This window comes from Mustela putorius, unplaced genomic scaffold (genome assembly GCF_011764305.1).
Source record: "Mustela putorius furo isolate JIRA1106 unplaced genomic scaffold, ASM1176430v1.1 tig00003858_pilon_pilon_pilon, whole genome shotgun sequence".
In the NCBI taxonomy this organism is placed as follows: domain Eukaryota; kingdom Metazoa; phylum Chordata; class Mammalia; order Carnivora; family Mustelidae; genus Mustela; species Mustela putorius.
Genome location: NW_025422010.1, coordinates 4,019,672 through 4,042,002, shown reverse-complemented (window position 1 = coordinate 4,042,002; position 22,331 = coordinate 4,019,672). Strand labels below are relative to the sequence as shown.

General features: G+C 55.3%; 2 protein-coding genes across 3 annotated transcripts in view; both read left to right on the top strand.

Annotated features, from left to right (window-relative positions):
• The window catches only part of CLTCL1 (clathrin heavy chain like 1), a 96,613-nt gene extending 79,939 nt beyond the window's left edge, over positions 1-16,674 (top strand). The window contains exons 24-33 of one of the 2 annotated variants that reach the window (XM_004742597.3): positions 207-314; positions 2,761-2,928; positions 3,011-3,160; positions 7,201-7,332; positions 8,127-8,237; positions 8,522-8,692; positions 11,927-12,148; positions 15,305-15,380; positions 15,883-15,922; positions 16,140-16,252. In XM_004742597.3, the coding sequence (XP_004742654.1) occupies positions 207-314; positions 2,761-2,928; positions 3,011-3,160; positions 7,201-7,332; positions 8,127-8,237; positions 8,522-8,692; positions 11,927-12,148; positions 15,305-15,380; positions 15,883-15,902 (1,158 nt within the window). In that variant the 3' untranslated portion in view covers positions 15,903-15,922; positions 16,140-16,252. Of the gene's footprint in view, positions 1-206; positions 315-2,760; positions 2,929-3,010; positions 3,161-7,200; positions 7,333-8,126; positions 8,238-8,521; positions 8,693-11,926; positions 12,149-15,304; positions 15,381-15,882; positions 15,923-16,139 lie in introns of both variants that reach the window. The other variant, XM_004742596.3, reaches the window with a different exon arrangement.
• A 584-nt stretch (positions 16,675-17,258) lies between these two features.
• On the top strand, positions 17,259-20,694 carry SLC25A1 (solute carrier family 25 member 1). The gene is made up of 9 exons (XM_004742595.3): positions 17,259-17,469; positions 17,811-17,918; positions 18,086-18,185; positions 18,269-18,407; positions 18,925-19,009; positions 19,177-19,281; positions 19,470-19,585; positions 19,668-19,741; positions 19,967-20,694. The coding sequence occupies exons 1-9, from the start codon at positions 17,385-17,387 to the stop codon at positions 20,079-20,081; spliced, it is 927 nt and encodes a 308-aa protein (XP_004742652.1). The 5' UTR covers positions 17,259-17,384; the 3' UTR covers positions 20,082-20,694.
• The last annotated feature ends 1,637 nt before the right edge of the window (positions 20,695-22,331 follow it).

The window sequence follows — 22,331 nt, the reverse complement described above, 5'->3', positions numbered from 1 at the left end:
CAAATACCCCCATGGCCTGCACATTAAAAATGTCATTATTTTTTCTCCCAGTCTCACACAGCTCACCTTCCAATTATTTACTTGTTCAGAATCTAACTTTAAAAACCCTGTTTGCTGGTATTTCTGCATTTACAGTTGCATCCCTGGCTTGTGGCACTGTGCCCTGTCTGGGGGACACTCACACTGTCTGGCCTTCCCTCCCATAGGTGTGCTTTGCCTGCGTGGATGGGCAGGAGTTCCGCCTTGCACAGCTGTGTGGTCTTCACATTGTCATTCACGCAGATGAGCTGGAGGAGCTGATACGATTTTACCAGGTAACTAGTCTTTGGCCAGAGATGATCTCTGCTGGCAGTGGAGATGACAAGTGATCCCTAAGCACTCCACATAAAGGGACCCTTATCCCCTCAGTATGCGTCACTTCCACAGGTAGGCATATGAAGCACTATCTCTATGGGAAAGTCTTTCCATGTACTAGACAACCCATCCACAAATCAGATTGGTTGTTAGATATCCTGGACCTCACTGCTGGCTGGTATTTGTGTTTTTAAGAGTACTCCCCCCTCTTCTTGTGTCCTTGGGCCTTCAGAAGCCTAGCCAGTGGCTTACATGTGTGAATAACCCTTAGGTAACTTTTTGGGAACACTGGACCAGTCATAGCCAAGACACAGCCCATACCCCAGAGTGTGTGGCCCACAGAGGGTGTGATTATCAGGTACCATAGAGACAGAGGATATGCACTAGTCTGGGGTAGGGAACCCCAGGGGGCCTTTGAAGAGTGGGAGCTGTCTGTGTTGGTGTCATAGTTCCTCTCTGCTGTCAAGTGTTTGGAGTCAGACGCGCTACCATTGCGCCACGAGGTCACTTGCTGTCAAGTGTTTGATAGACATCAGTGTGTTCAGGGCCTGGACTTCTGTCTGTGGGAGTCCTGGAACTGCGTGTGTGAAAGTGTGGGATCTGCAAGGCAGACTGCAAATCGGATTTTGCTCAGCAGTGTTACTCTTCCCATAGAATTCAATCCCCAGCCCCCCGTCACTGAGAGGATAGTAAGGGCTATGGGGGGACTTAGTGAGTCGCAGGGTTCAAGGGCTTGTGAACTTCTGAAAGTGAGGGCCACTGGAGTCTAAAATGTCAAGCTAGGCTGGATGACTTCTCAGTGATATATGCTTTCCTATTCCACAGAAGTTCAAGAAATAAAACTGTAAAGTAAACAGGGAAAGTAGTAAAGCAGTCTGGTGGCTGACAGTATTTCATTTGTTCATCAAGTGTTGGAGTACCTGCTATACGCTGGGTGTTATTCTAGATAATGCTATCAGTAAACAAAACAGAAAAACCCTCATTCAGTTTAATTTATATTCAGTGAGGCTGACAGACAGGCAACAAACATCACGTTTAGAAGTGATGAGTTACAGGGGCTTTGGAGCCTGTTTGGGGACAGGAGTGCCTGACTCAGACTTCATGAAGGGACCATCAAGGTCACACTAATTGAGAGGGGGACCCTGAACAGAGACCTGGAGAAACTGAGGGGCCTGGTCATGGGGATGTTTGAAGGAAGGGTCAGCAGACAGGGCAGGTCCAGAGGCGAAACATGCCAAAGAATTGGGGAACGGCCCCGGAAGGAATGAGAGGGAACACAGGCCATCATGAAGGACTCACAGCAGGACATGGGACCTGAAGGTAAGGGGCCATTCTGGCTTGCATGCTGAGAACAGCCTCTTCTAGGAACAGGCCAACAGGTGGCAACCAGGAGAGCCCTGGGGCGAGTGATCTAAGGTAAGAAGTGATCAGGCAGTCAGGTTTGAGGGGTTTTGAGTGTGCAGCTGAGTCAGTATGCAAGTGGATTGTGTGTGGGTGAGAGAAAAAAGTCAAGGATGATTCCATTTATTTTGGGCCTGAACAATTAGAGCTAGAGTTTTCACCAGTGGACATGGGGAAGACTAAAGGCAGAGACTGGTGGAAGGGAAGGATGGGGATTAAATTTTGGACATACCAAGTTTGAGCTGCCAGTTGGATGTTCACATAGAGGTGTCAGGAGAGGCAGAGGGAAAACAGGGCCTGGAGCTCAGAGAAGAAACTCAGCTAGAGAAATGAAATAGGAGTCATTGGTTGACATACAGATGGGGCATAAAGACAGACCACTTGAGTGAGGTCGTGTGGTGTTGAGGGGAGCAGATAAAGAATAGCAGGAAGTGAGCCTACAGCTCTCCAATGTGGGTTGGGGTAGAGTAAGAAGAAAGTCCAGAAAACAAGGTGTCTGTGCCCAGCGGGTAGAGACAGTCAGCCAGGCAGGGTGCTGCTGAGGGGTTTTGCTGCAAAGAGTAGAAAAATAGGATGGCTATGTAGAGGCCATGGAGTCAAGAAAGAGCATTTCAGGATGGGAGGATAAGCAGGATGTTTGCTAAAGGCAAGCTGTGGAGGGAGAAGCTGATGCCCAAAGAGAGAGGGACAGTTACTGGCCCAGCAGCCTCAGTAGGTAACACATGCTGGCAGGGTCAACACAGGCATTTGCTTCTAATGGCGTCCTTTTCTCAGTGAAGCAGGAGTGAAGTTATCTACACCGTGCAGACAGGGAGTGAGGAGGGTGTGAAATTGTCCTCTGAGGGTGAACCCTGAGGTTTTCAGGCAATAATGTGACAGCAACCAGTCAGACTCAGTTCGGGCATGTCAGGCAGGCTGGAACCAGAGTGAGTAACTGAGAGGGAGCAGGGCTGGCCACCCCAGCCGTGTTTACCCCTACATCAAGCCTGTTTGTCGGTCTGTCAGGATCGGGGCTACTTTGAGGAACTGATCTCTCTGCTGGAGGCGGCCCTGGGCCTGGAGCGGGCCCACATGGGCATGTTCACAGAGCTGGCCATCCTCTACTCCAAATTCAAGCCTCAGAAGATGCCAGAGCACCTGGAGCTCTTCTGGTCAAGAGTCAACATCCCAAAGGTAATCTCTCCCTCTTTGAGGTTCTAGCTGCTATTTGCATGTGTGGCACAAGCCCAGCCCTTGGCCATGGCTGTCCCCACAGGTGCTGAGAGCTGCAGAGCAGGCGCACCTCTGGGCAGAGCTGGTGTTCCTCTATGACAAATACGAAGAGTACGACAATGCCGTCCTTACCATGATCAATCACCCTACTGACGCCTGGAGGGAAGGACAGTTCAAGGATGTCATTGCCAAGGTAAGAGGGTGCCTGAGCACCAGCTCCTGTCTGCTTCTGGCTAGCCTGTCCTAGGGGCGGGCAGAATGAAGGCCAACGTGTGCTCCCTACGGTGTATTGGTATTTGCCTTCATCTTGTGAGTCTCACTGCCCTCTGTGCAGGTGGTGGTGATTCCATAAACACAGAGGGAACAGATGCTTAGGAAGGGTAGTGACTGGCCTAGGCCCCAAAGCTAAGCTACAGGCAGGGCAGGATCTAGGACCACTCTCCCAACCTCACTCCCACACAGGGTCCTGAACAGCCAAACCCTGGTGTTTGCTCTTCCTTCTTCTCTGTCAGATTGGGACCCACTTCCACACCCCATCTATACCATTTCCTGTTGTATTGTTTCATATTTTCTATCGCCTGGCATATTTTTTCTGCATGTCTCTCCCCTAAAACTGCTAGCCCCAGAGCAGCAGGCGCACCTGTGGAGGTGGAGTCATGAGCCCGGATCTGCTGGCCTCTGGGTCCCTGCTCTTCCTTGGAGCCTCCACCCTCCAGTAGTCTAGTTGGGCTAAACCAGGGTGCTACACTGTTCCACCAGCTGCCAAATACTGTAGGAAGGTGTCAGGTCTGGGTGCAAGCACTGAGCAGGCCTCTGCTGTTTTATTTCCAGGCTCAGAGTGGGCCCAGCTTCCAGTTTTCTCCTTCTCTGTGAGATCTGTGTATTTGAAGGAAGGGGATGAAGCTTTCTGTCATCAGTCTCAGACCTTTTGCCTTTGTTTTATCCCAGTGGCCTTACATGAATAAATTGCCCACAGGTCTCTCCCATTTGCTGTCTGTCAGTGAAAGACAGCATTTTGACTATGTGTCAGTCCTGTTTCTCCTGGTAGGGTTTGATGGGGCAGGCATGGGCTCCTCACCATCTGGGTCAGGAACTTGTCTGCCTTTGTTCCACATATGGCTGCTTAGGGCAGGTGTGGGTGACAGGTGGGGTACCTAGCCAGGTCTCAGCCCCGGAGGTCACACAACGGCAGTGCTGTTCAGTGTGGTGGTATGTGAAATCAGTGGCCTTCTGTACATGTCCCATCCTATACAGGTCTGCAGGTTGCTAATGGAAGGGTAGGCAGATTTCACATTCCTGTGACCCCAGCACACATGAAAAACATGCTAGAAAACCTATACCTGATCAATTCTAGGCGTGCTTTTTTCACATGGAACTCAAATGATATCAGGGTACATTTTTTAAAAATATTTTATTTATTTGACAGAGACACAGTGAGAGAGGGAACACAAGCAGTGGGAGAGGGAAAGGGAGAAGCAGGCTTCCCAGTGAGTAAGGAGCCCAACTCGGGGCTTGATCCCAGGAGCCTGGAATCACGACCTGAGCTGAAGGCAGACACCTAATGACTGAGCCACTCAGGCACCCCTCAGGGTGCATTTTAAAGTTGATGACGTGCCATGGTTGAGGCAGCGGTGCTTTTTGTTTCTTAGCGGTATCTGGAGTGCTATAAGCTGTCCAGGCAGCTGCTATGGCCCATGACCCGAGTGCAGTCTACCTTGATGGTTGTCAGGATCAGAAGATTCTTTTTTTTTTTTTTTTTAAGATTTTTTTTTTAATTTATTTGACAGGCAGAGATCACAAGTAGGCAGAGAGGCAGGCAGAGAGAGAGGAATGGAAGCAGGCTTCCCACTGAGGAGAGAGCCTGATGCGGGGCTCGATCCCAGGACCCTGGGATCATGACCTGAGCTGAAGGCAGAGGCTTTAACCCACTGAGCAACCCAGGCGCCCCAGGATCAGAAAATTCTTGAGGAAAGATGGAAGTCAGCATGACATCTTGGGTCTGAGGTCACATGCTTGCAGACAAGAACACTTTTTTTTTAAGATTTTATTTATTTGAGAGAGAGCGTGTATAAGAGAGCGCAAGCCGGGGAGGAGAAGGGACAGAGAGTAGACTCCCCACTGAGCAGGAAACCCGACATGGAGCTCAATCTCAGGACCCTGGGATCATGACCTGAGCCGAAGGCAGATACTTCACCGACTGAGCCACTCAGGTGCCCTGACAAGACCATATCTTGTGGCAGAACAGTGTTTACACAACTGACAGCTGAGTTCTGTTCTTGGTGCAATGCATTGATGACTGTGCCTCTCTGCCACGTGAGAGACTTGTCAATTCGAGTTTGGAGGAGAGAGGGGGGTCGAGGACACCAACTGGTGTGGTGGCCTGGCAGGGAGGACATTGTGGGCACATAACAGGAGAGTTTCAGAATCACTTGACCATAGGACTGAGTGGTGGAGGGCCAGGCAGGGGTGACACAGACCTGGTTGCATCTCAGCCATTTGCCATCTCTGTCACTTTGAGCTAGTGTCATCCCTGTGAACTCACTGACCCCATCCATAAAATGGACATGTTTCCTGCATGCCAGGTGATCAGCAACAAGTGCCTGGCTCACAGTAGGTGCTTCTCACAGGTAGCACAGTAAGTGTCAGGACCAGAGCACCCTCACTGGTCACCCTTGAGCTCATGACAGAATCTTTGAGCCTGATTTTCTTCTTCAAAACAGGAATAATGCCCTGTCCCTAGTCCAGGGGCAGCGGGGGCTGTCCTTATTAACTGCACAAATGGGTATGACCTTGTTGGTGCTCCCCTCCGGTGCATGGCTCCAGAAGAGGGTGCCACACAGATGCCAGTGTCCTAGATGGGAGCAGTGGGTGCTTCAGAGTGCCACATGTCACCGAACTGGTGTCTCAGCCCAAAACCACACCCACCCAGAGTGGCTGCGCCAGGTCTTGTCCAGCTTCTCAGACACTGTAGTGGGGGAATGGAGCATGGCCAGTTGTGCTTTGCTTTCTGCTGTTTAAGCAGAGGGATGTGGAGCACTCTGGCTATGCTTTAGTGAAGGCTGCAATGACTTGTTCAGAAGGCAGGGACAGTGTGCCCTTCCCCTTCCATCCCACCTTAAATCCCCATTCCCTTTCTGCTTGTTAGACATCTAGTCTGGCTGGAGACCTTTGATTGGATCCAGATACCATTGAGTAAAAGAGCCTGGCTAGAAAATTAGCAGGTTCCAGGGCTCTAATGCAAGTGGATCACTGACAGGGGCAGCACCAGGGACCCCGGGGCCAGTCTAGGTCAGAATCTGTGGTGACAGTGAGTGCTCTGCTCTGAGAGGGGCACATCCAAGTCAGGGGGTGGAGAGGAGGATAAAGTCAGTAACCATCGAGCATACCAGTAATGAGCGGGGCTGTAGATAGTCCTCTTCCATGTGGTCTGCACATGTCACTGGGCCCACATTGTTGCTGGCTCACCTGGACCTAGTGTTGCTAGAAAGCTCCCATGGTGCCTACCCCCTCTGCCCAGCATGACTGATGTTTCTACACTTTGTGTGTACCCTTGGACCTCTGCATGTTCCCTTGGACATGCTGATCACCACAGACCTGGCATACATCCTTTTGGAGGCAGGAAGCACCTTGCTGTCCTCTGAGCACCAGGCCCCACTGTCAGCAGGCTTGGGAGGGTGGCTTTCCTAGGGGCACAGGGTCACCCTGAAGCAACTCAATCCTCTGCATAACAGGGTTCCCAGTATGAACACCATGGTGTCTTGTCTGAGAGCAGTGACACATAATACTATGCATTACAAATTTGCTTACAGCTCAGGCTGAGCTTTGCGGGGAGGCTTGGGGGAATCTTTCTTGGATAAAACCATGTTTTAGTGTTTGGGTTTATCCTGGCCTGTTACCCCTCATTCATTCACTCAACATATATGAGCTGAGCATCAACCCTGCAACAAACAGATAGTAGGGTGAGGCAGGAAACAAAGGTCTGCCTCTTAGATCATTGAGGGGCAAGTGCTGAGGAGAAAAATGTCAGAGGTGGGAAAGGAGGCATGTTGGGAGGGAGAGGGAGCATTTGGTCTTAAAGAGAGCAGTCACAACAACCCTCACTGATAAAGTTCATGTGGCCACAAACTGGAAGGAGTTACGGTGGAGTGTGCTGCATCTGAGACATGTGGGTGGCAGCCTGGGGATTGACAGGGGCCAATCCTGTCTCCACTGTGGCTCTGTCTCGACCCACAGGTTGCCAATGTGGAGCTCTACTATAAAGCCTTGCAGTTCTATTTGGATTACAAACCTCTGCTCATCAATGACCTGTTGCAAGTGCTGACACCCCGGCTAGACCACACTCGGACTGTTGGCTTCTTTTCAAAGGTGAGTGACCAGCATCCCAGAGCCAGAGAAGGCTGTGTACGGCCAAGGTCATCTAGGTCATCTGAATGGTAGTTCCTTAGTAAATAGTTTATTTTTATTTTTGTTAAAAGATTTTATGCATTTTGGGGGGCACCTGAGTGGCTCAGTAGGTTAAAGCCTCAGGTCATGATCCCAGGGTCCTAGATCGAGTCCCACATCAGGCTCTCTGCCCAGCGGTGAACCTGCTTCCCCCTCTCTCACTCTGCCTGCCTCTCTGCCTACTTGTGATCTCTTCCTGTCAAATAAATGAATAAAATCTTTAAAATAAAGATTTTACTCATTTTTTAAAAGATTTCATTTATTAGAGAGAGCAAGAGAACACAAACAGGAGGAGCAGCAGAGGGAGAGAGAGAAGCAGACTCTCTGCTGAGCAGAGAACCCAATGTGGGGCTCTAGCCCAGGACCCCAGGATCATGACCTGAGCCAAAGGCAGACACTTAATCCATTGAGCCACCCAGGCGCCCTGTTCCTTAATAAGTAGTTTTTTTTAAATTGATCCCTAGAAAATACAAAGATTAAATGTATCAAACTGCTTCAGGTTTCAGATATAGCTTTGTATTTCAGCCAAAATATCCACAGATGAAACGTATTTACTCAGTAACCCAGGCAGTCCTTCACGTGCTCATATGTGTAGGGCATTTCAGTTGTGGGTGTCCAGAAGGAGATGTGGCTGGCTCATCAGTGTGTCACAGGGACCCCAACTCAGTGCCCTGATGACTTGCCTGAGTGCCCTAACCATTCTCTTGACTTGTCAGGCAGGCCAGTTGCCCCTAGTGAAGCCTTACCTACGGTCAGTCCAGAGCCACAACAACAAGAGTGTGAATGAAGCCCTCAACCACCTACTGACGGAAGAGGAGGATTACCAGGTGGGTGTGGGGAAAGGAGCCCTCTTGGAGGGCAGTGGCTTCCCTCTGCCACAGGGTCCCCTGCAGCCAGTGTTGGGCACCCAGGGACTGCAGAGCCCCTCCTCACCCCAGCCCTCTTCTCCAAGGGCTGACCTGGCACAGGAGGGGTTGTAGGCCCCACAGGGTGCCAGAGGTGGGTTGGGAGAGGCCTTGCTGAGACCATGGTGGCAGCAACCGGCAATGAGTAATTCCTGGTTGTCCACTCCACTGTGTCCCTCACCCACGGAACGGCCGGGTCTTCCTAGGGTTTGAGGGCATCTATCGATGCCTATGACAACTTTGACAACATCGCCCTGGCACAGAGGTTGGAGAAGCACCAGCTGATTGAGTTCAGGCGCATTGCAGCTTATCTATACAAGGGCAACAACCGGTGGACCCAGAGTGTGGAGCTCTGCAAGAAGGACCGTCTCTACAAGGTTGGTTCCCAGTGCCCCACCTGCTCATGTGTGCCTCCTGGTGTTTGGGGGGGACAGGTGGTGAGATGGCCACAATCCCCTATCAGGAGATGCTTGTGGTGGGGACACGGAGGATAAAGTTAAGGGGGACGTGTTTGTAGAATGCAGGGTGAAGATTATTATCTGTCATTAACATAGAGCCTCTTCACAGTTATTTAGATCAGAAGACTAGCTTCTGTGGCGCTAAATCTTTCCCAGCAGGCATTTGTGAGTCTCACTCTATCCACACCACGTGTGGCAGCATTCACTTGACACTGACTTTCCTTTCTGTCGATCAATGATATGGGGAACAAAAACACCAACGTGAAAATTACATTCATAATACTTGTTCTGCCATTGAGCAGTGGCTCGGTACTGGTCTGGACCTGGATCCAGGCATCTGACAGCCACGGTGGGCTGCTTGGAGAGATCCCAGGCCCTTGAAGGCATTGCCTTCGCTCCACCTGGCCTCAGCATCGCCCCAGTGGGGTAAACTGCACTTGCATGAGAGGGCCATTGTTGCCCTGTGCTGTGTGGCTAAGCTGATTTCCAGGGGTTCCTCATGCCACGAGCCTCTGGGGAGCCTTTTCTCAGGCCATGAGCTTGACCTAAACATGTTACTTCCAGAACTGTCCTTGGCATTCCAGAGTTCCTTTCTAGGATGAAGACAGGCATCTCTCAACAGCACATGGACCAACGCCACAGAACCCTGGACATCAGGGACACGTCAAGCTTCATCCTAACTGTTACCTCCAGTTTGGGATTGTTATGTGACTTGTCCTCCGTTATAGTGGCAGTGCTCATGGTCCTTCCTTGGGTGCTGACAGAGGAACTCTGAGATAATCTGTTGGGGGTACTCAGGCACTGGCACCAGGGGGAGGCAGTGGGGCTGCATGCAACACACCAGTGGGAAACTGCCCCTGACTAGGAGTTCCCAGCTGTCCCCTCCTGCCAGTGTACACACCAGGGTCTTGAGTGCATGGCCTCTCGTCACTCATGCAGTGAGTGAGTGAGCGAGCAGTGCTGTAGGAGCTGCCAGCCGGACATCTGGCCCCTTCTAACCAGCAATTCCACTCGGAGCAACATGTGCCAGGAGGAGAACCCACTAGGACAAAGCCACAGGCAGAAAGTTGTGGGCATACTTTACAGTGCCCCGATTTTCAGTGAGGGTGACTGACCCCCAGGGAATGTTTGGTTGTCACATCTGGAGGAGTGGTGCTACATCTAGTAAGTGGAGGCCAGGGTGGTGGTAGAGAGCCCATGATACACGGGCTATCCCCCACCACACACACACAAGTGTCAGCCAGGCCTTGGCAGCAGAACCAGCCATGCGTTGAAGTCCTGGGAGAGTGGGTCACGGTGTGCCACCTGGAGGGCTTGGTGAGTAGCCACTGCAGGCTTCTAGGACAGTCATAAAGCAATAAGAAGCATGTTTCCAGATTGCAGAGGTTGGTTGTAAAAGCACAGTCGGTGCTTGGCTGTCGGGTAAGCACTTTTAAGGAGCCAGTGGAGTTGGGGGAAGGGTGGTGACTGCATGTGGGAAGCTGGGATTGTTAGAACCAGTGGGGCAGGTGGAGCATGAGGGGATGTGTTAGGACATGGGGAAGTCCAGGCTAGGGGCCCACACATAGGCGTGTGGGTTCATGGACCCCCTCGTGCCCATGACTGAAGGACAGGAGATTGCAGAGGTGTAGTCACAGGCTGGGGACAGTGAAGAACAGGGTGAGAGCTTGGAGCAGACCCTTGGCAAGTGCTGACCAAACCAAGTGGTTTGGGAGGGAGGTTGAGGAATGGGGGACGAGGTAGAGAGGTGCGCCAGTAATGACATGGGTCAGGTATGGTGATAAGAAGTGGGAAGGTGTGGGAAAATCTGAGATTCAAGCTTAGCTTCAGGATGCAGGGAGAGGGCACAGACTGAGAGATCATCTGTGGGGCTCATTCCCCCTGAATCCTCTAGGAAACTGCCATTGGACAGTTGGAGCACAAGGGTTCCGGAAATGTCCACTTTCTGATGATGGCGGTTGATGCTATGAGAGTTCGTGAGACAGTCCCCGGGCCTGTGGAGGAAGAGAAGTGCCCACTTTTGGGTGCACATTAAAGATGAGCCAACCACGGGTGGGCCCTGCTGGACTGGAAGACATGTGGGTAGAGTGCCGAGCAATGATGGTATTGGTGTCAGAGGCCCAGGGAGACCTGAAGGCATCCTGGAGCTGTCACTTAAGCTGCCCCTGACTTTGCCCCCCACCATAAAAAGGCCAGGTGACTTTGTAGGAACAGTGTGGGGATGAGGCAGGACTCAGCAGAGGCAACAAGCAGGTGGGAGAGGATCCTTTCAGGAGCAGGGACAAGAGGGCCCTCCACTGAGCTGGCTTAGAGGACTTTGGGTCCCATGTGGGAGTCTCATGTCGGAAGACTGAGCAGGCAGGGAGCTGGGACTGCCACAGCAGGCAGCGGTTGGTGGGCAAGCAGAATGCCTTTGAGACCCGTTGTGGCTCCCAACTGAGAGGGCTCCCCTGCGGCCTTCAGTCTCGTGTCTGGAAGGGCACTGTGGGAACACCTGCTGCAGAGGCCTGGTGGAGGGTCCAGGAGAGTTTAGGCCATTCAGTTCTCACCATTGTGGCTAGAAAATCGAAATCACTAATTTACTGATGACTACTCACTGGGTGGATATGGTTCTTTATGTTTTAGACAAATATGCAAGTAGTGATTAGGGATTTTTGAGAGGACTTTTTTGTCAGGAAGAACAGGCAGATTTCTGTTTCTTGAGGACTGGTTGTCCCTTGCAGCTGCTGCAAGGATACTGCTGGTTGTTGAGCCGAGCACAGCGACTCTGACCTTTACATCTCGCCCTGCTAGCTCTGTTACCATCCCTCTTCAGCCCTACCCCCGAGCAATCCCATGCACTCCTTTGCATGCCAGTCCAGCTACGAGACCAGAGCCCGTCTCCCAGGGTGCCTGCACCCATGCATGTCACCTCCCTCTGGCATCTCAGCAGGTCTGAGAGCCTGCTGCCAGGAGCACACTTGGTGCCCTCCACAGCCCTCCTGGAACTGATACTCCTTCCTACCGGAGGGCATCTGAGTCACAGAGACCCCTCTGCAGGCGAGGATGGCCTTCACAGAGCCTGGCACTGTTCCGTATCCTTCTGACCCAAAAAGGAACTCAAGGCAGCGCCAGGCAGGGCAGACCTGAGGTGTGCATCTGCCTTGGTTGCAGGACGCTATGCAGCATGCCGCAGAGTCCAGAGATGCCGAGCTGGCTGAGAAGCTGCTGCAGTGGTTCCTGGATGAGGGCAAGCGGGAGTGCTTCGCGGCTTCTCTCTTCACCTGCTACGACCTGCTTCCCCCGGATGTGGTGCTGGAGCTGGCCTGGAGACACAACCTCATGGACCTGGCCATGCCCTACTTCATCCAGGTGATGAGGGAGTACCTTAGCAAAGTAAGTACAGCCTCTGTACTGGCTTCCTGGCTGCCATGTAGCACAGCTGTGACTCTAGCCCAGGTCTGTGGAGGCCCTGAGGTGGCTGGTGGCCTGTGGGAGTCAGCCCAGGTGGCCCAGCCAGCCCTGTCCACCTTGGAGAGTGGCTTAATGCCTTCACAGTTGAGTGGTTTTCTGCCCAGCATTAACGCATTCTAGAAAATCACTTCAGGGAGCTCTGCATAGAAATGAGCACTTCCGGGGCACCTGGGTGGCTCAGTGGGTTGAGCCTCTGCCTTCAGCTCAGGTCATGATCTCAGTGTCCTGGGATCGAGCCGCGCATCGGGCTCTCTGCTCGGCGGTGAGCCTGCTTCCTCCTCTTTCTGCCTGCCTCTCTGCCTGCCTCTCTGCCTACTTGTGATCTCTCTCTCTGTCAAATAAATAAATAAAATCTTAAAAAAAAAAAAAAGAAATGAGCACTTCCTCTTGCATCAGCTCTCCCACACACTGCTAGGAGACACAACGGGTGAGCTTGCCCGCAGCCAAGGTCTTCTGTGGTGAGAGGACAGCGAGGCACTAGGTGGCAGAGCTCCCCCGCACAGCCCGTGGGCTCCATCCCCATATGGTCAGTTCACCTCTCAATGTGCCTCCGGTGGAGTTCGGGTGCATCTGTTGGCAGACCTGTCGTGGTAACCCCCTTTTGCTGAGCACTTAGTAGGAATGGTAACACCTTGGTAGGTAGGTAGTCATCCCCTCTACAGCTGTAGGCACAGGTTTGGGTCCAAAGCTGATGTGGGCTCAGATGCATATCTCCCTGCCCTTCCAGGCCATACTCATTCTCAGTAAGTTGCTTCTACCACTTGGTGGCCCTAGCCTCCTACTCTGGCTTTCTTTGCCAGTTGATGAGCTGTTTAACAAGGTAGGAGTATCTGATTTTAACTCTCCTTGTGTGGAAGCTCTAGGCATTCCGGTCTGGGGCCTAGTTGAGGCACCATCCAGAGACCCTTGTCACCTAGTCTGGTTTATTTCTAAGGCTGCATAAAAGCTGCCACAGTAGCACCTACTGGCCAATCCAGCCATACACCTAACATTCTTCCAGCCACATGGAGGCCCCACAATGCTAAGAGGCCACTAGGTTGAGGTCTTTTTCAGTGGTGTGAGGAAAGGGAGGGGGCTTTCAGGGGGGTTAGTGCGGGGTTAGGGAGGAAACAAGAAGTGCAGGGGCAGAGGGTATCTGGCACTGCCAGCTTCAGCCTGAGACGGCTTGCTCTTTCTGCCACTTGCAGAGCCTCCTGGGAGCTGCCCAGCCTCTGGCAAGGACTGCCCCATGGGTCATTCAAGACCATCTCCCTGCTACAGGAGGAGAGACTGCCAGAGTGTGTCCTAGTCCCATTCGCACAGCACATCTGAGCAGGAGGGCTCCCAAGACTCTTCAGGGGATAGGAGAGGGGCAGTCCTGTGGTGATGTGGGCTGATCTCCAGGCTACTAAGTACACAGACTGGTAGGATTTGCAAGAGTCCCGGTTCCTCCACCACAGTGGATGGCAGCTCCCTAAAGGAAGTTTCTGTGCTGTGTGGAGCTTATCTTCAGAAACTGTTCCACTCTTTCTGCTTTTCCCATCCCTAAATTGTCTTAGCCACAGTCTATCTGCTCTGCCCCTACATAAATAAGGCTTGAATCTCTTCCCAGAGTCAAGGTCCATGGGTTAACTTAAGAGGAACTCAAATCACTTGGACCTTCTTTGCCTCAGGGGTTGGGCCCTCTAAGGGACCTCAAGGGCGAGACAGGAGCAGACTCCCTCTCTGTGATGGATGATGGAGCTCATCCTGGTGGCCACATCACCTTGGTCGACACTGCAGCTGCATGGCTACCTCAGAGTGGAGCAGTGTGCTTGGGCTACAGCTGCTTTCCTACTGGAAGGACTTGCTCCCTCGCCCTGGGTCCCCAGATACCTCCCGTAGCCTGGGAGGAAGGCAGGCTGCTGTCCCACATTCCTTCACCAGCACCACACCTCATGCCTGTCATGTTGGGGATAGGGATAAAGGTTTCTTAGGCAGTGGTGGGATGTGGGCTGGGGCCTAACAGACTAGACTGCTGTGAGGTGGAAGGGCCCAGACAAGGAGGCCCCAGGCCCTTCCTCCCTAGAGAACCAGGCCCAGGGCCTCTTGATTAATTTGGGAAGCATGAGGACCATCCCTCTCTCTGAGAAAAACCCACATCCCTGAACCCCCTGGCTCTCGCAGTGGAGGATACAGGCCTCGCTTAGAACTCTGCCTGGGTGGGAGCCAGCTGAAGGAAGAGAGTATGGATTGCAAGTCCTCTGCACTGTCTTGCTCCTTCCTCACCTCAGCTCTGGTCCCAAGGAGGGAAGGGGAAGGGTACACAGGACCAATAACAAGGCTGCTTCTGCTACGGTTCTGGTGCCTGGCCTGCTCTCTCCCAGGCCCGAGTACACACAGGGCACATAATTTTTTCTTCTTTCTGATTCAAGTGCTTGTTTTGGTGGGGGCAGGGGATTCCCAGAAACACAGTTGCTGTCACCTCCGCTAGCTAGCACAGTGCGGTCTGCCCCTCAGGCCTCTGGCACCGCCTTGCTCTGTTCCCTCCCCCTCAGTGTGTCTACTCCAGCCCATGGGTACTGCATGGGGTAGCCTATGGTAAAGGCTTGAGGAAGAGCAAGGAGGCAGCCTGTCCTCAGATGGCTGCCACTGCCCCCATTTCTGAAGTGGCTCATCCGCCTTGCCAGGTGGGATGTCCCAGATGTCAAGTGACTGGTCTCCTCAGGAGGGGTGGGCAGCCTGGACTAGCTAGATGTAGGAAGTGTTATGTCGTCCTGGAGGTGCCCCTGTATGCAGAGGAGGGCCCAGCCCTGTGAGCTATAATGCATGTGCACCCTGTAGTCAGCGGCCACAGTCAGTGGCCACTGCTGTGGTGGAACAGCCGTGGGGGGGGGGGGGTATTAGGGCCCCCTGAGCACTCCATGTCCCCCCAGTTATAGAGGCTTCACCTTCCTGCAGAGCAGGGCAGTAGTCACTGTGGGTATAGTGTCTGCCCTCCAGCCATCCCCACTTGACTTTCCTGGAGGCTGTGCTGCCTCCTGGCCCCACACTCACCTCCTGGCCCAGACTGAACGCAGCCTGTCAGGTGGGTACTCGAGCGCTGGCACCTCTTTGCAGGTAGACAGACTGGATGCTTCGGAGAGCCTGCGCAAGCAAGAGGAGCATGTGGCGGAGCCCGCCCCTCTCTTGTTCGGTAGGTGGCACCCCACTGCCCCTAGCAAGGGGAGTCCTTCCTTGGCTGGGCTTCAGATCAGAGAGAGAATGGGCAGGGTGGGAGACAGGAGAGCCACAATGGCTGCCGGGTATAGAGAAGGTCAGTATCTAAGAATGTTGAGGCGCGGCCATTGTCCTCCCTTTTCTGAGGGTCCCTGCCTTCTGTGAGGGCACCCCTGCCTGCTCCGTGTGCCTAGCCACTGCCCAACTCTGTGCTGCTGCTGTGTGCTGCTCTGCCTGCACTTAGGCAGCGAGGCTGCTGCTGACTTGGACTTGAGAGCCTGCCTGAATGGCCTGGCGGTTGAACAGATTAGCTGGTGTCCTCTGCACCGAAAGGCTGTTGGGTTCTGGAGTGTGTTGCGGTACTAACAAAGGCCTGAGGGTGTGGTGTGAGCACGCAGCATGTCTCCCACCACTGTGTCCTCTTCAGGGTCATTGTGTCCTTCCTACCACCACCATTAATGTCAATCTGGTTTTTTTAGATTTTGATGGGCATGATTGAGACCCAGCCAGTTGAGCTAAGTAAGTGTCCCATTTTGGGACTAGCTTACCCCCTAGCCTGGCCAGCCTCTGTAGCTGGCCCCACAGCAGCAACTCCCACTGTCCTTGTCCCCAGGCCCCTCTTCAGTGCCTGAGCTTTGGGTGGTCAGGGCTGGTTTTCGACCCTGCTCCTTGGGCCCCTGGCCACTCGGAGGCAGCAGGAACTCTGCTCACCCTCCTTCTGCTTCTCCCTTTGCAGGCCAGCAGCTGATGCTGACAGCCGGCCCGGGGGCAGGCCCTGCCCCTGCTGGCTTCCCCTATGGATATGCTGCTGCACCTGCCTTCGCCCAGCCTCCTGTGTATGGCTTCAGCGTGTAGTGAGCGCGCAGTGGCAACACACCTCTATGGGGATAACCTCAAGAAGTGTGTCACCCCGAAAGCACAGAGGACCCTGATGGGAGGCAAGGACACCTGGACATTATTTATTTTGGCTGAGGCCCGGTGATGGCTGCCTCTAAGCCATCCCCAAACCAGGGGAGGCCAGGGTGGCCACTGACTGCCCAAGAAGAACAGCTTTGGTGGACTTCTTCCTCCAGGCTCTCTGGCTGGAGCCAGGCATTCCTGGGGAGTTCTGGCAGGGATTCCCGCCCTTGGTGGGTGGTGGCGACGAGCTTTCCCTCCGCACTGGCAGAGCTGCCCCCTCCAGGCCACTTCGCAGACGCAACTGTTAAGGACCTTCTAACCTGGCCCTGAGCCTCCTACCGATCATGAATATTAAAGTCGGTTTATCAAGGCAAAGCTTCCCTGCTTGATGCTGGTGTGGGTAGCAGGGGACAAAAGATTTGCTGGGGCCTCTTTGGGATGTGGGTCCAGGGAGGAAGCTGCCTAGGGGCAGATAGCCACGGTGTATTGGGAATCTTTTCCTGCGTGCTCTGCATGGAGCTCTAAATACCTAGCTGGGAATGGTAGCCGCACAACCCGTTGGGTTTCGGAATGCCAAACCCTCAAACATCAGGGATGGGACTAGCCCCATGTGCCCCATGGGGGAGGGAGTGGTCTGCACATCTCTCCAACCCCGATCTACGGGGCTCCGGTCGCTCAGGCAGACTCCACGACCACGAGAGCCGCTCCTTCCCCAGCCGGATTCTGCCTGATGCCGGGGCGGGTTTTAGAAACTGCACCTTGACCCACAGATCCAGGCCCGGGCACAGCACCGCCTCCCAAGGACCCTGGGCTCGGTCATTGGCTGGGCTGTCGGCCCCGCCCCGACGCCTGCCTCGCTTGCCCCGCCCCGGCCTCAGTTTCCCGGCCGGCGCGGGGCGGGCCGGGGGCGGGGCCCGCCTCGGACCACGCGGGGCGGAGCCCGGGAGCTGACGCGACCGCCCCGCCCCCCCGGGCCATAACCGGCCGCCGCCGCCGCCGCCGCCGTCGCAGCGGACCGAGCGCGGAGAGCAGGAGGCTCGGACCCGAGGTCGACGCCGGGCGCCCCGCCTCCTCGCCTGCCATGGCCGCTCCCCGCGCTCTGGCGGCCGCCGCGCCCGCGTCCGGAAAGGCCAAGCTGACGCACCCGGGGAAGGCGATCCTGGCAGGTGGGCCCCTCCGGGACATGGACCCCCTGTCTGCCCCCTCCGTTGGCCCCACTGCGCTTCCGTGTGGGCCCGGGACGCCGAGGCCCCGCCCCACTTCCGGGTCGGACCGGGGGGCGCGGCCCTGGTCCCTAGCCAGCGCGTGGGGGATCGCCCGGCTCGTAGCCCCTCCGCGCCTAGCCAGGACTACGTGGGCGGGGCAGGGGAAGCTGCCCGGCCTCCCCTACACCAATGGAGTGGGACAAAGTCCGGGGCGGGGGAGGGGCCGGTGCACCAGCAGCGGCCGGCGGAACAACCCGGCCGCGGGGCGGTGGTCTCAGGGTCCCGGTCCCTGGTCCCCTCAGGCGGCCTGGCGGGCGGCATCGAAATTTGCATCACCTTCCCCACCGAGTACGTGAAGACACAGTTGCAGCTGGACGAGCGCTCACACCCTCCGCGGTACCGAGGCATTGGTGAGTAGGGGGCTGCCCTTGGCGGGGCGGCTCGCCATAGAGACGGCCGGCACCCAGAGGACACGGCCGGACCCTGCGCTCGGGGAGCAGCCTTGGCGGGCTGCGGGGAACTGCGCGGGGGGCGGGTCTCTAGGGCGGCTGGGGTCGCTGAACACCCCTTCATCCAGGGGACTGCGTGCGGCAGACGGTCCGCAGCCATGGCGTCCTGGGCCTGTACCGAGGCCTCAGCTCCCTGCTCTACGGCTCCATCCCTAAAGCGGCAGTCAGGTGAGGTGGGCTTGGGTGGGTGGCCGCGGGAGGGAATCCCCGGGGGCTGCAGCCCCTCTCACCCCACTGCCTGGCTTTCCCAGGTTCGGGATGTTTGAGTTCCTCAGCAACCACATGCGAGATCCCCAGGGACGCCTGGACAGCACTCGGGGACTGCTGTGTGGCCTGGGTGCTGGCGTGGCAGAAGCGGTGGTCGTCGTGTGCCCCATGGAGACCATAAAGGTGGGGAAGGTCCAGTTGGGGGAGGCTGTGCAGAGGGGTGCTAGGGTGGCTGGGGTCATCCTGCTTTTGTGCTCCATGGAGACCAGGGAGATGGAGAGGGTCCTGCTGGAACAGGACAGGGTGTGCAGGGGGAACTGCCTGGGGGGCTGGGCACAGGAAGTGTGCAGAAAGGACCTCCTTTGGAGACTGGACTCTGTCCTAAAGGCATGGGACAACTGACTGTTGGGGTTTTTTTAAAAAACCCTTTTATAAACAGAAAATATAAGATAACATGTTCCTTGCCTAAGCTGTGGGAAATAACTAGCAAACATAACTGCAGCGACTCTTTGGTAAGGCCAGCCCTCTTGCTTGCTGGGGCCTTGTGTCTCATGGTGGCCTTGAGTAGCCCTGTTTCCAGGTGAAGAGCTGCATCTCCAACCCTGATCTGATCTTTGTGAGCCCTGGGGCTGGGAGCCAAAGGGCCAAGTGCCCTTCCAGGGGCACCCTGGGAGCTAGGGCCTTTGCGTTCCTTTCACAGGTGAAGTTCATCCATGACCAGACCTCCCCCAACCCCAAGTATAGAGGATTCTTCCACGGGGTCAGAGAGATTGTGCGAGAACAAGGTAAGCCATAATACTTCTTTCTAAGGTAGGGCCAGGGACCTAGGCCAGGCTGGCCTGAACTTCCGCTTCCTGCTTTGGTGCTCTGGTGTGCCACTTGCCCTGCTCGCCATTCCCCAGCTGAGGCCTGGAAGGCAACAGTATGACTCCCATGCCTGCTGACTCCCCAGGGCTGAAGGGGACCTACCAGGGCCTCACAGCCACGGTACTGAAGCAGGGATCTAACCAGGCCATCCGCTTCTTCGTCATGACCTCCCTGAGAAACTGGTACAGGGGTATGTATCTGTTGGGTCTGCAGCCCCAAGACCCTACCTCCAACCACTCTGGCAGTCTTCCCTGCCAGGACCTGGCCTCCTGGGGCCCCCACATTCCTAGGCTCTGGTCCATGCTCCTCCCCAGCCCTGAAGAGCCCTCCCCTTTGCCTTCCCATCATTTTCTGATTGCAACTCCCACCCACATCCAGGGGACAACCCCAACAAGCCCATGAACCCACTGATCACTGGAGTGTTTGGAGCTGTCGCTGGTGCAGCCAGTGTCTTCGGGAACACTCCTCTGGATGTGATCAAGACCCGGATGCAGGTGGGGCTGGGGCCAGGAAGGGGGTAGGAAGTCTGTGACAGGGGCTAGCTGCTGAACCCTGTGGCATGATGCTGTCCTGCAGGGCTTGGAGGCGCACAAATACCGGAATACGTGGGACTGTGGCTTGCAGATCCTGAGGAATGAGGGGCTCAAGGCGTGAGTGGGGGAGGGGCAGGGCTGTGGTCCCCACCCTAGGCCCTCCCTAGCCTTCTACCTGGGCCTCACCCCATACCCACCGCCAGCCCCAGGCTATCCCTCAGTGAGCCCTTACCTTTAGGTTCCTGTCCTCTGTTCCTCCGATCCCTGGACCCACTCTCACTGTCCAAGGACACTGTTCTTCATCTGCCTTCTCTCCTCCTACCTCTCCCCCCCCAACCCCAGATTCTACAAGGGCACCATCCCCCGCCTGGGCCGGGTCTGCCTGGATGTGGCCATCGTATTTGTCATCTACGATGAAGTGGTGAAGCTACTCAACAAAGTGTGGAAGACAGACTGAGTCCCCGAGGGGTTCTGCATGGGGGTTGCTCCCAGGTGCCTCCAGACCAGTCCCCACTGCCCTCTTCTCACGATTCCAGTGCAGTCGTGCCAAAAGGCCCCTTTTCCCTGTCCTTGCACTCCATGGCCTGGGTCTGTCCCCTGTAGCCATTGAGTCCACATGTCCCTTAGTGCCGTGTGTCCCGTGGTGTGTGACACCACCATTGTGTCCATGTGTCCGGCCAAGGCTGGGTGTCCCTCTGGCCTGTGAATCTGTGCCCACTTGTCCATGTGCTTACTCATGAGCCGTGTGCCTGTGTTTCATGTTCCGTGTCATGTGACCTTGTGCCCCACTTCCCGGGGTGCCCATGTGGCTTGGGTCCACGGCCCTGTAGCCATGGCCCGGTCCCAGCCCGGTGCCTTCCACCCTGGGCAGCAGGGGCACTGGCCCCGGCCTACCACAGCTGCCTCCGGGCCTCAGCCTGGCCTCACCGCATTCCAGGGGCTACGTGCCCCCTGCTTCTCCCGCCACTGGCCTTAACTGGCCCTTGGGCCCTCCCTCCGCCCGGGACAGGGTGGCACCCGCCACTCTCAGGACCACCCTCCCATGGCAGAATAAACCGGATCCTGTCGCAGTCTCCTGTCCCTGTGTGGGCCCATGTGTGAGTGTATAATGAGTGTCCATGCCTCTGCAAAGAGTAGGCCCACCCCCTCACCAGAGGATACTGGCAGGGGAATGAGGAAGCAGAGCACTAAGCAGGCTGGTGGGTGAGCCAGCTGTGACCACAGCATCAGCCCCCAAGAGGCCTGGCACCATTACACCAAGGAACATCTGGACTTTGTCCAGGCCATGCTCTTATCCTGTGAGCAAGATTCTGCAGGGTCAGCTGGTGGACATGCTTTCAGGGTCACCTGGCAGGCAGCACTGAGTGGACAAAGTGTAGAACTGCCCCATCCCAGGAGTTGGGCCTGGGAGACAGTGCTCCAGAGCCTTGACTGACCCTCCGCCTATGGCCCAGCTTAACTTCTTACTCCTCACAGTTTCTCTGTGGTCTAATATGGGGAAGGGCTGTGGGGCATCCAATTTCTGAGGCTCTGAGCAGGGGCCCTTTGCTCCCTCCTTTACCCTGGTCGAGAGGCAGCTTTCCTGCTAGACAAGGTAGAAGTGCCTGTTTGCCCCCCCCCCCCGCCCAGATCAGGAGCTGGGAACCACAACCTGGGCCAAAGTGGAAGAGTCCTGAGAGCAGGATGGGATAAACCAGGCCCCTGGCTGAGCGGGGGCAGAAGGCACTTTGCTGTCCAAGTGATCCATGGGTAAGAGTCATGCAAGGGTTTGGCTCAGATTGGGAAATAACTTGCCAACAGAAGCCTTCCAGTAAGCAGGTCTGGTCCCTAAAAGCTGGTCCTTTTAGGGGAGATTGCCTTACCAGTGCAAGCTCCCACAACATCCAGATCTGGGGCATTTAGGGATCAGGGGCAGATCTGAGTGACAATTGTGAGCTTAGGGGTACAAGGAAAATGCTCTTGAAGGACTGGGCAGTGCACACTCACTGCTCTTGGGAGGTAACCAGTCTTAGTCACAACTGAGGAGAGAGGGCCCCACAGCAAAGCTTGCCTGCCCGCAGGGGCCAGGGGCTGTCTCCCACACACACATTCCACAGCTTGCAGGCCCAGACACAGGCCACTGGCTCTGGGCCTCACGAGCTTCACTGTGGTGACAGGCATTGCTGGCCCATGGCACAGGCCACTGAGACTAGGGAAGAAGAGAGCATCTGTGGTCAGTGGTGGGGAACAGAACCCTGGCTTCTCATTTGTTCACTGTATGACCTTGAACCAGTCACCTAGCATCAGTTTCTCAATCTGCGAAATGGTGACAGAAGAACACAGCCCATCCATATAAAGTGCTTAGAACAGGAAGCCTTTCTATGCATAGCTTTTTTCTTTGGGTTGCAGGTTATTTACAGTCTGCCAGAGTTCCAGGTAATTCCTAGAGCAGGCAAAGCCCCACAGCTGACCCCTGAGGGGAATCAATGCCCCCCGCCCATACTGACCTCCAGGAATGGTAACCATTCACTGACTACACACCAGCAACCCAGAAGCCTGTCCCCTTCACCCTTCACTGGGAGGATGGGGCTGAAGCTGCACTGGTCTGAGAGTAGGACATGAGGATCCCCCACCCAGGAGCAACCTATTCCCCATTCTCTCTCCAGGGGGGTCAGGAGCCCTACCATAGCCCAGGTCCCCTTTCCTGTGCCTCACAGCAGGGTGTGGA

Bases quoted from the DNA above. Each gene is read 5' to 3' on its own strand.
- SLC25A1 (XM_004742595.3), top strand. From the start codon at position 17,385: ATGGCCGCTCCCCGCGCTCTGGCGGCCGCCGCGCCCGCGTCCGGAAAG. The intron at 17,470-17,810 runs GTGGGCCCCTCC...TGGTCCCCTCAG, and splicing joins GGGGAAGGCGATCCTGGCAG to GCGGCCTGGCGGGCGGCATC. The intron at 19,282-19,469 runs GTATGTATCTGT...ACCCACATCCAG, and splicing joins CCTGAGAAACTGGTACAGGG to GGGACAACCCCAACAAGCCC.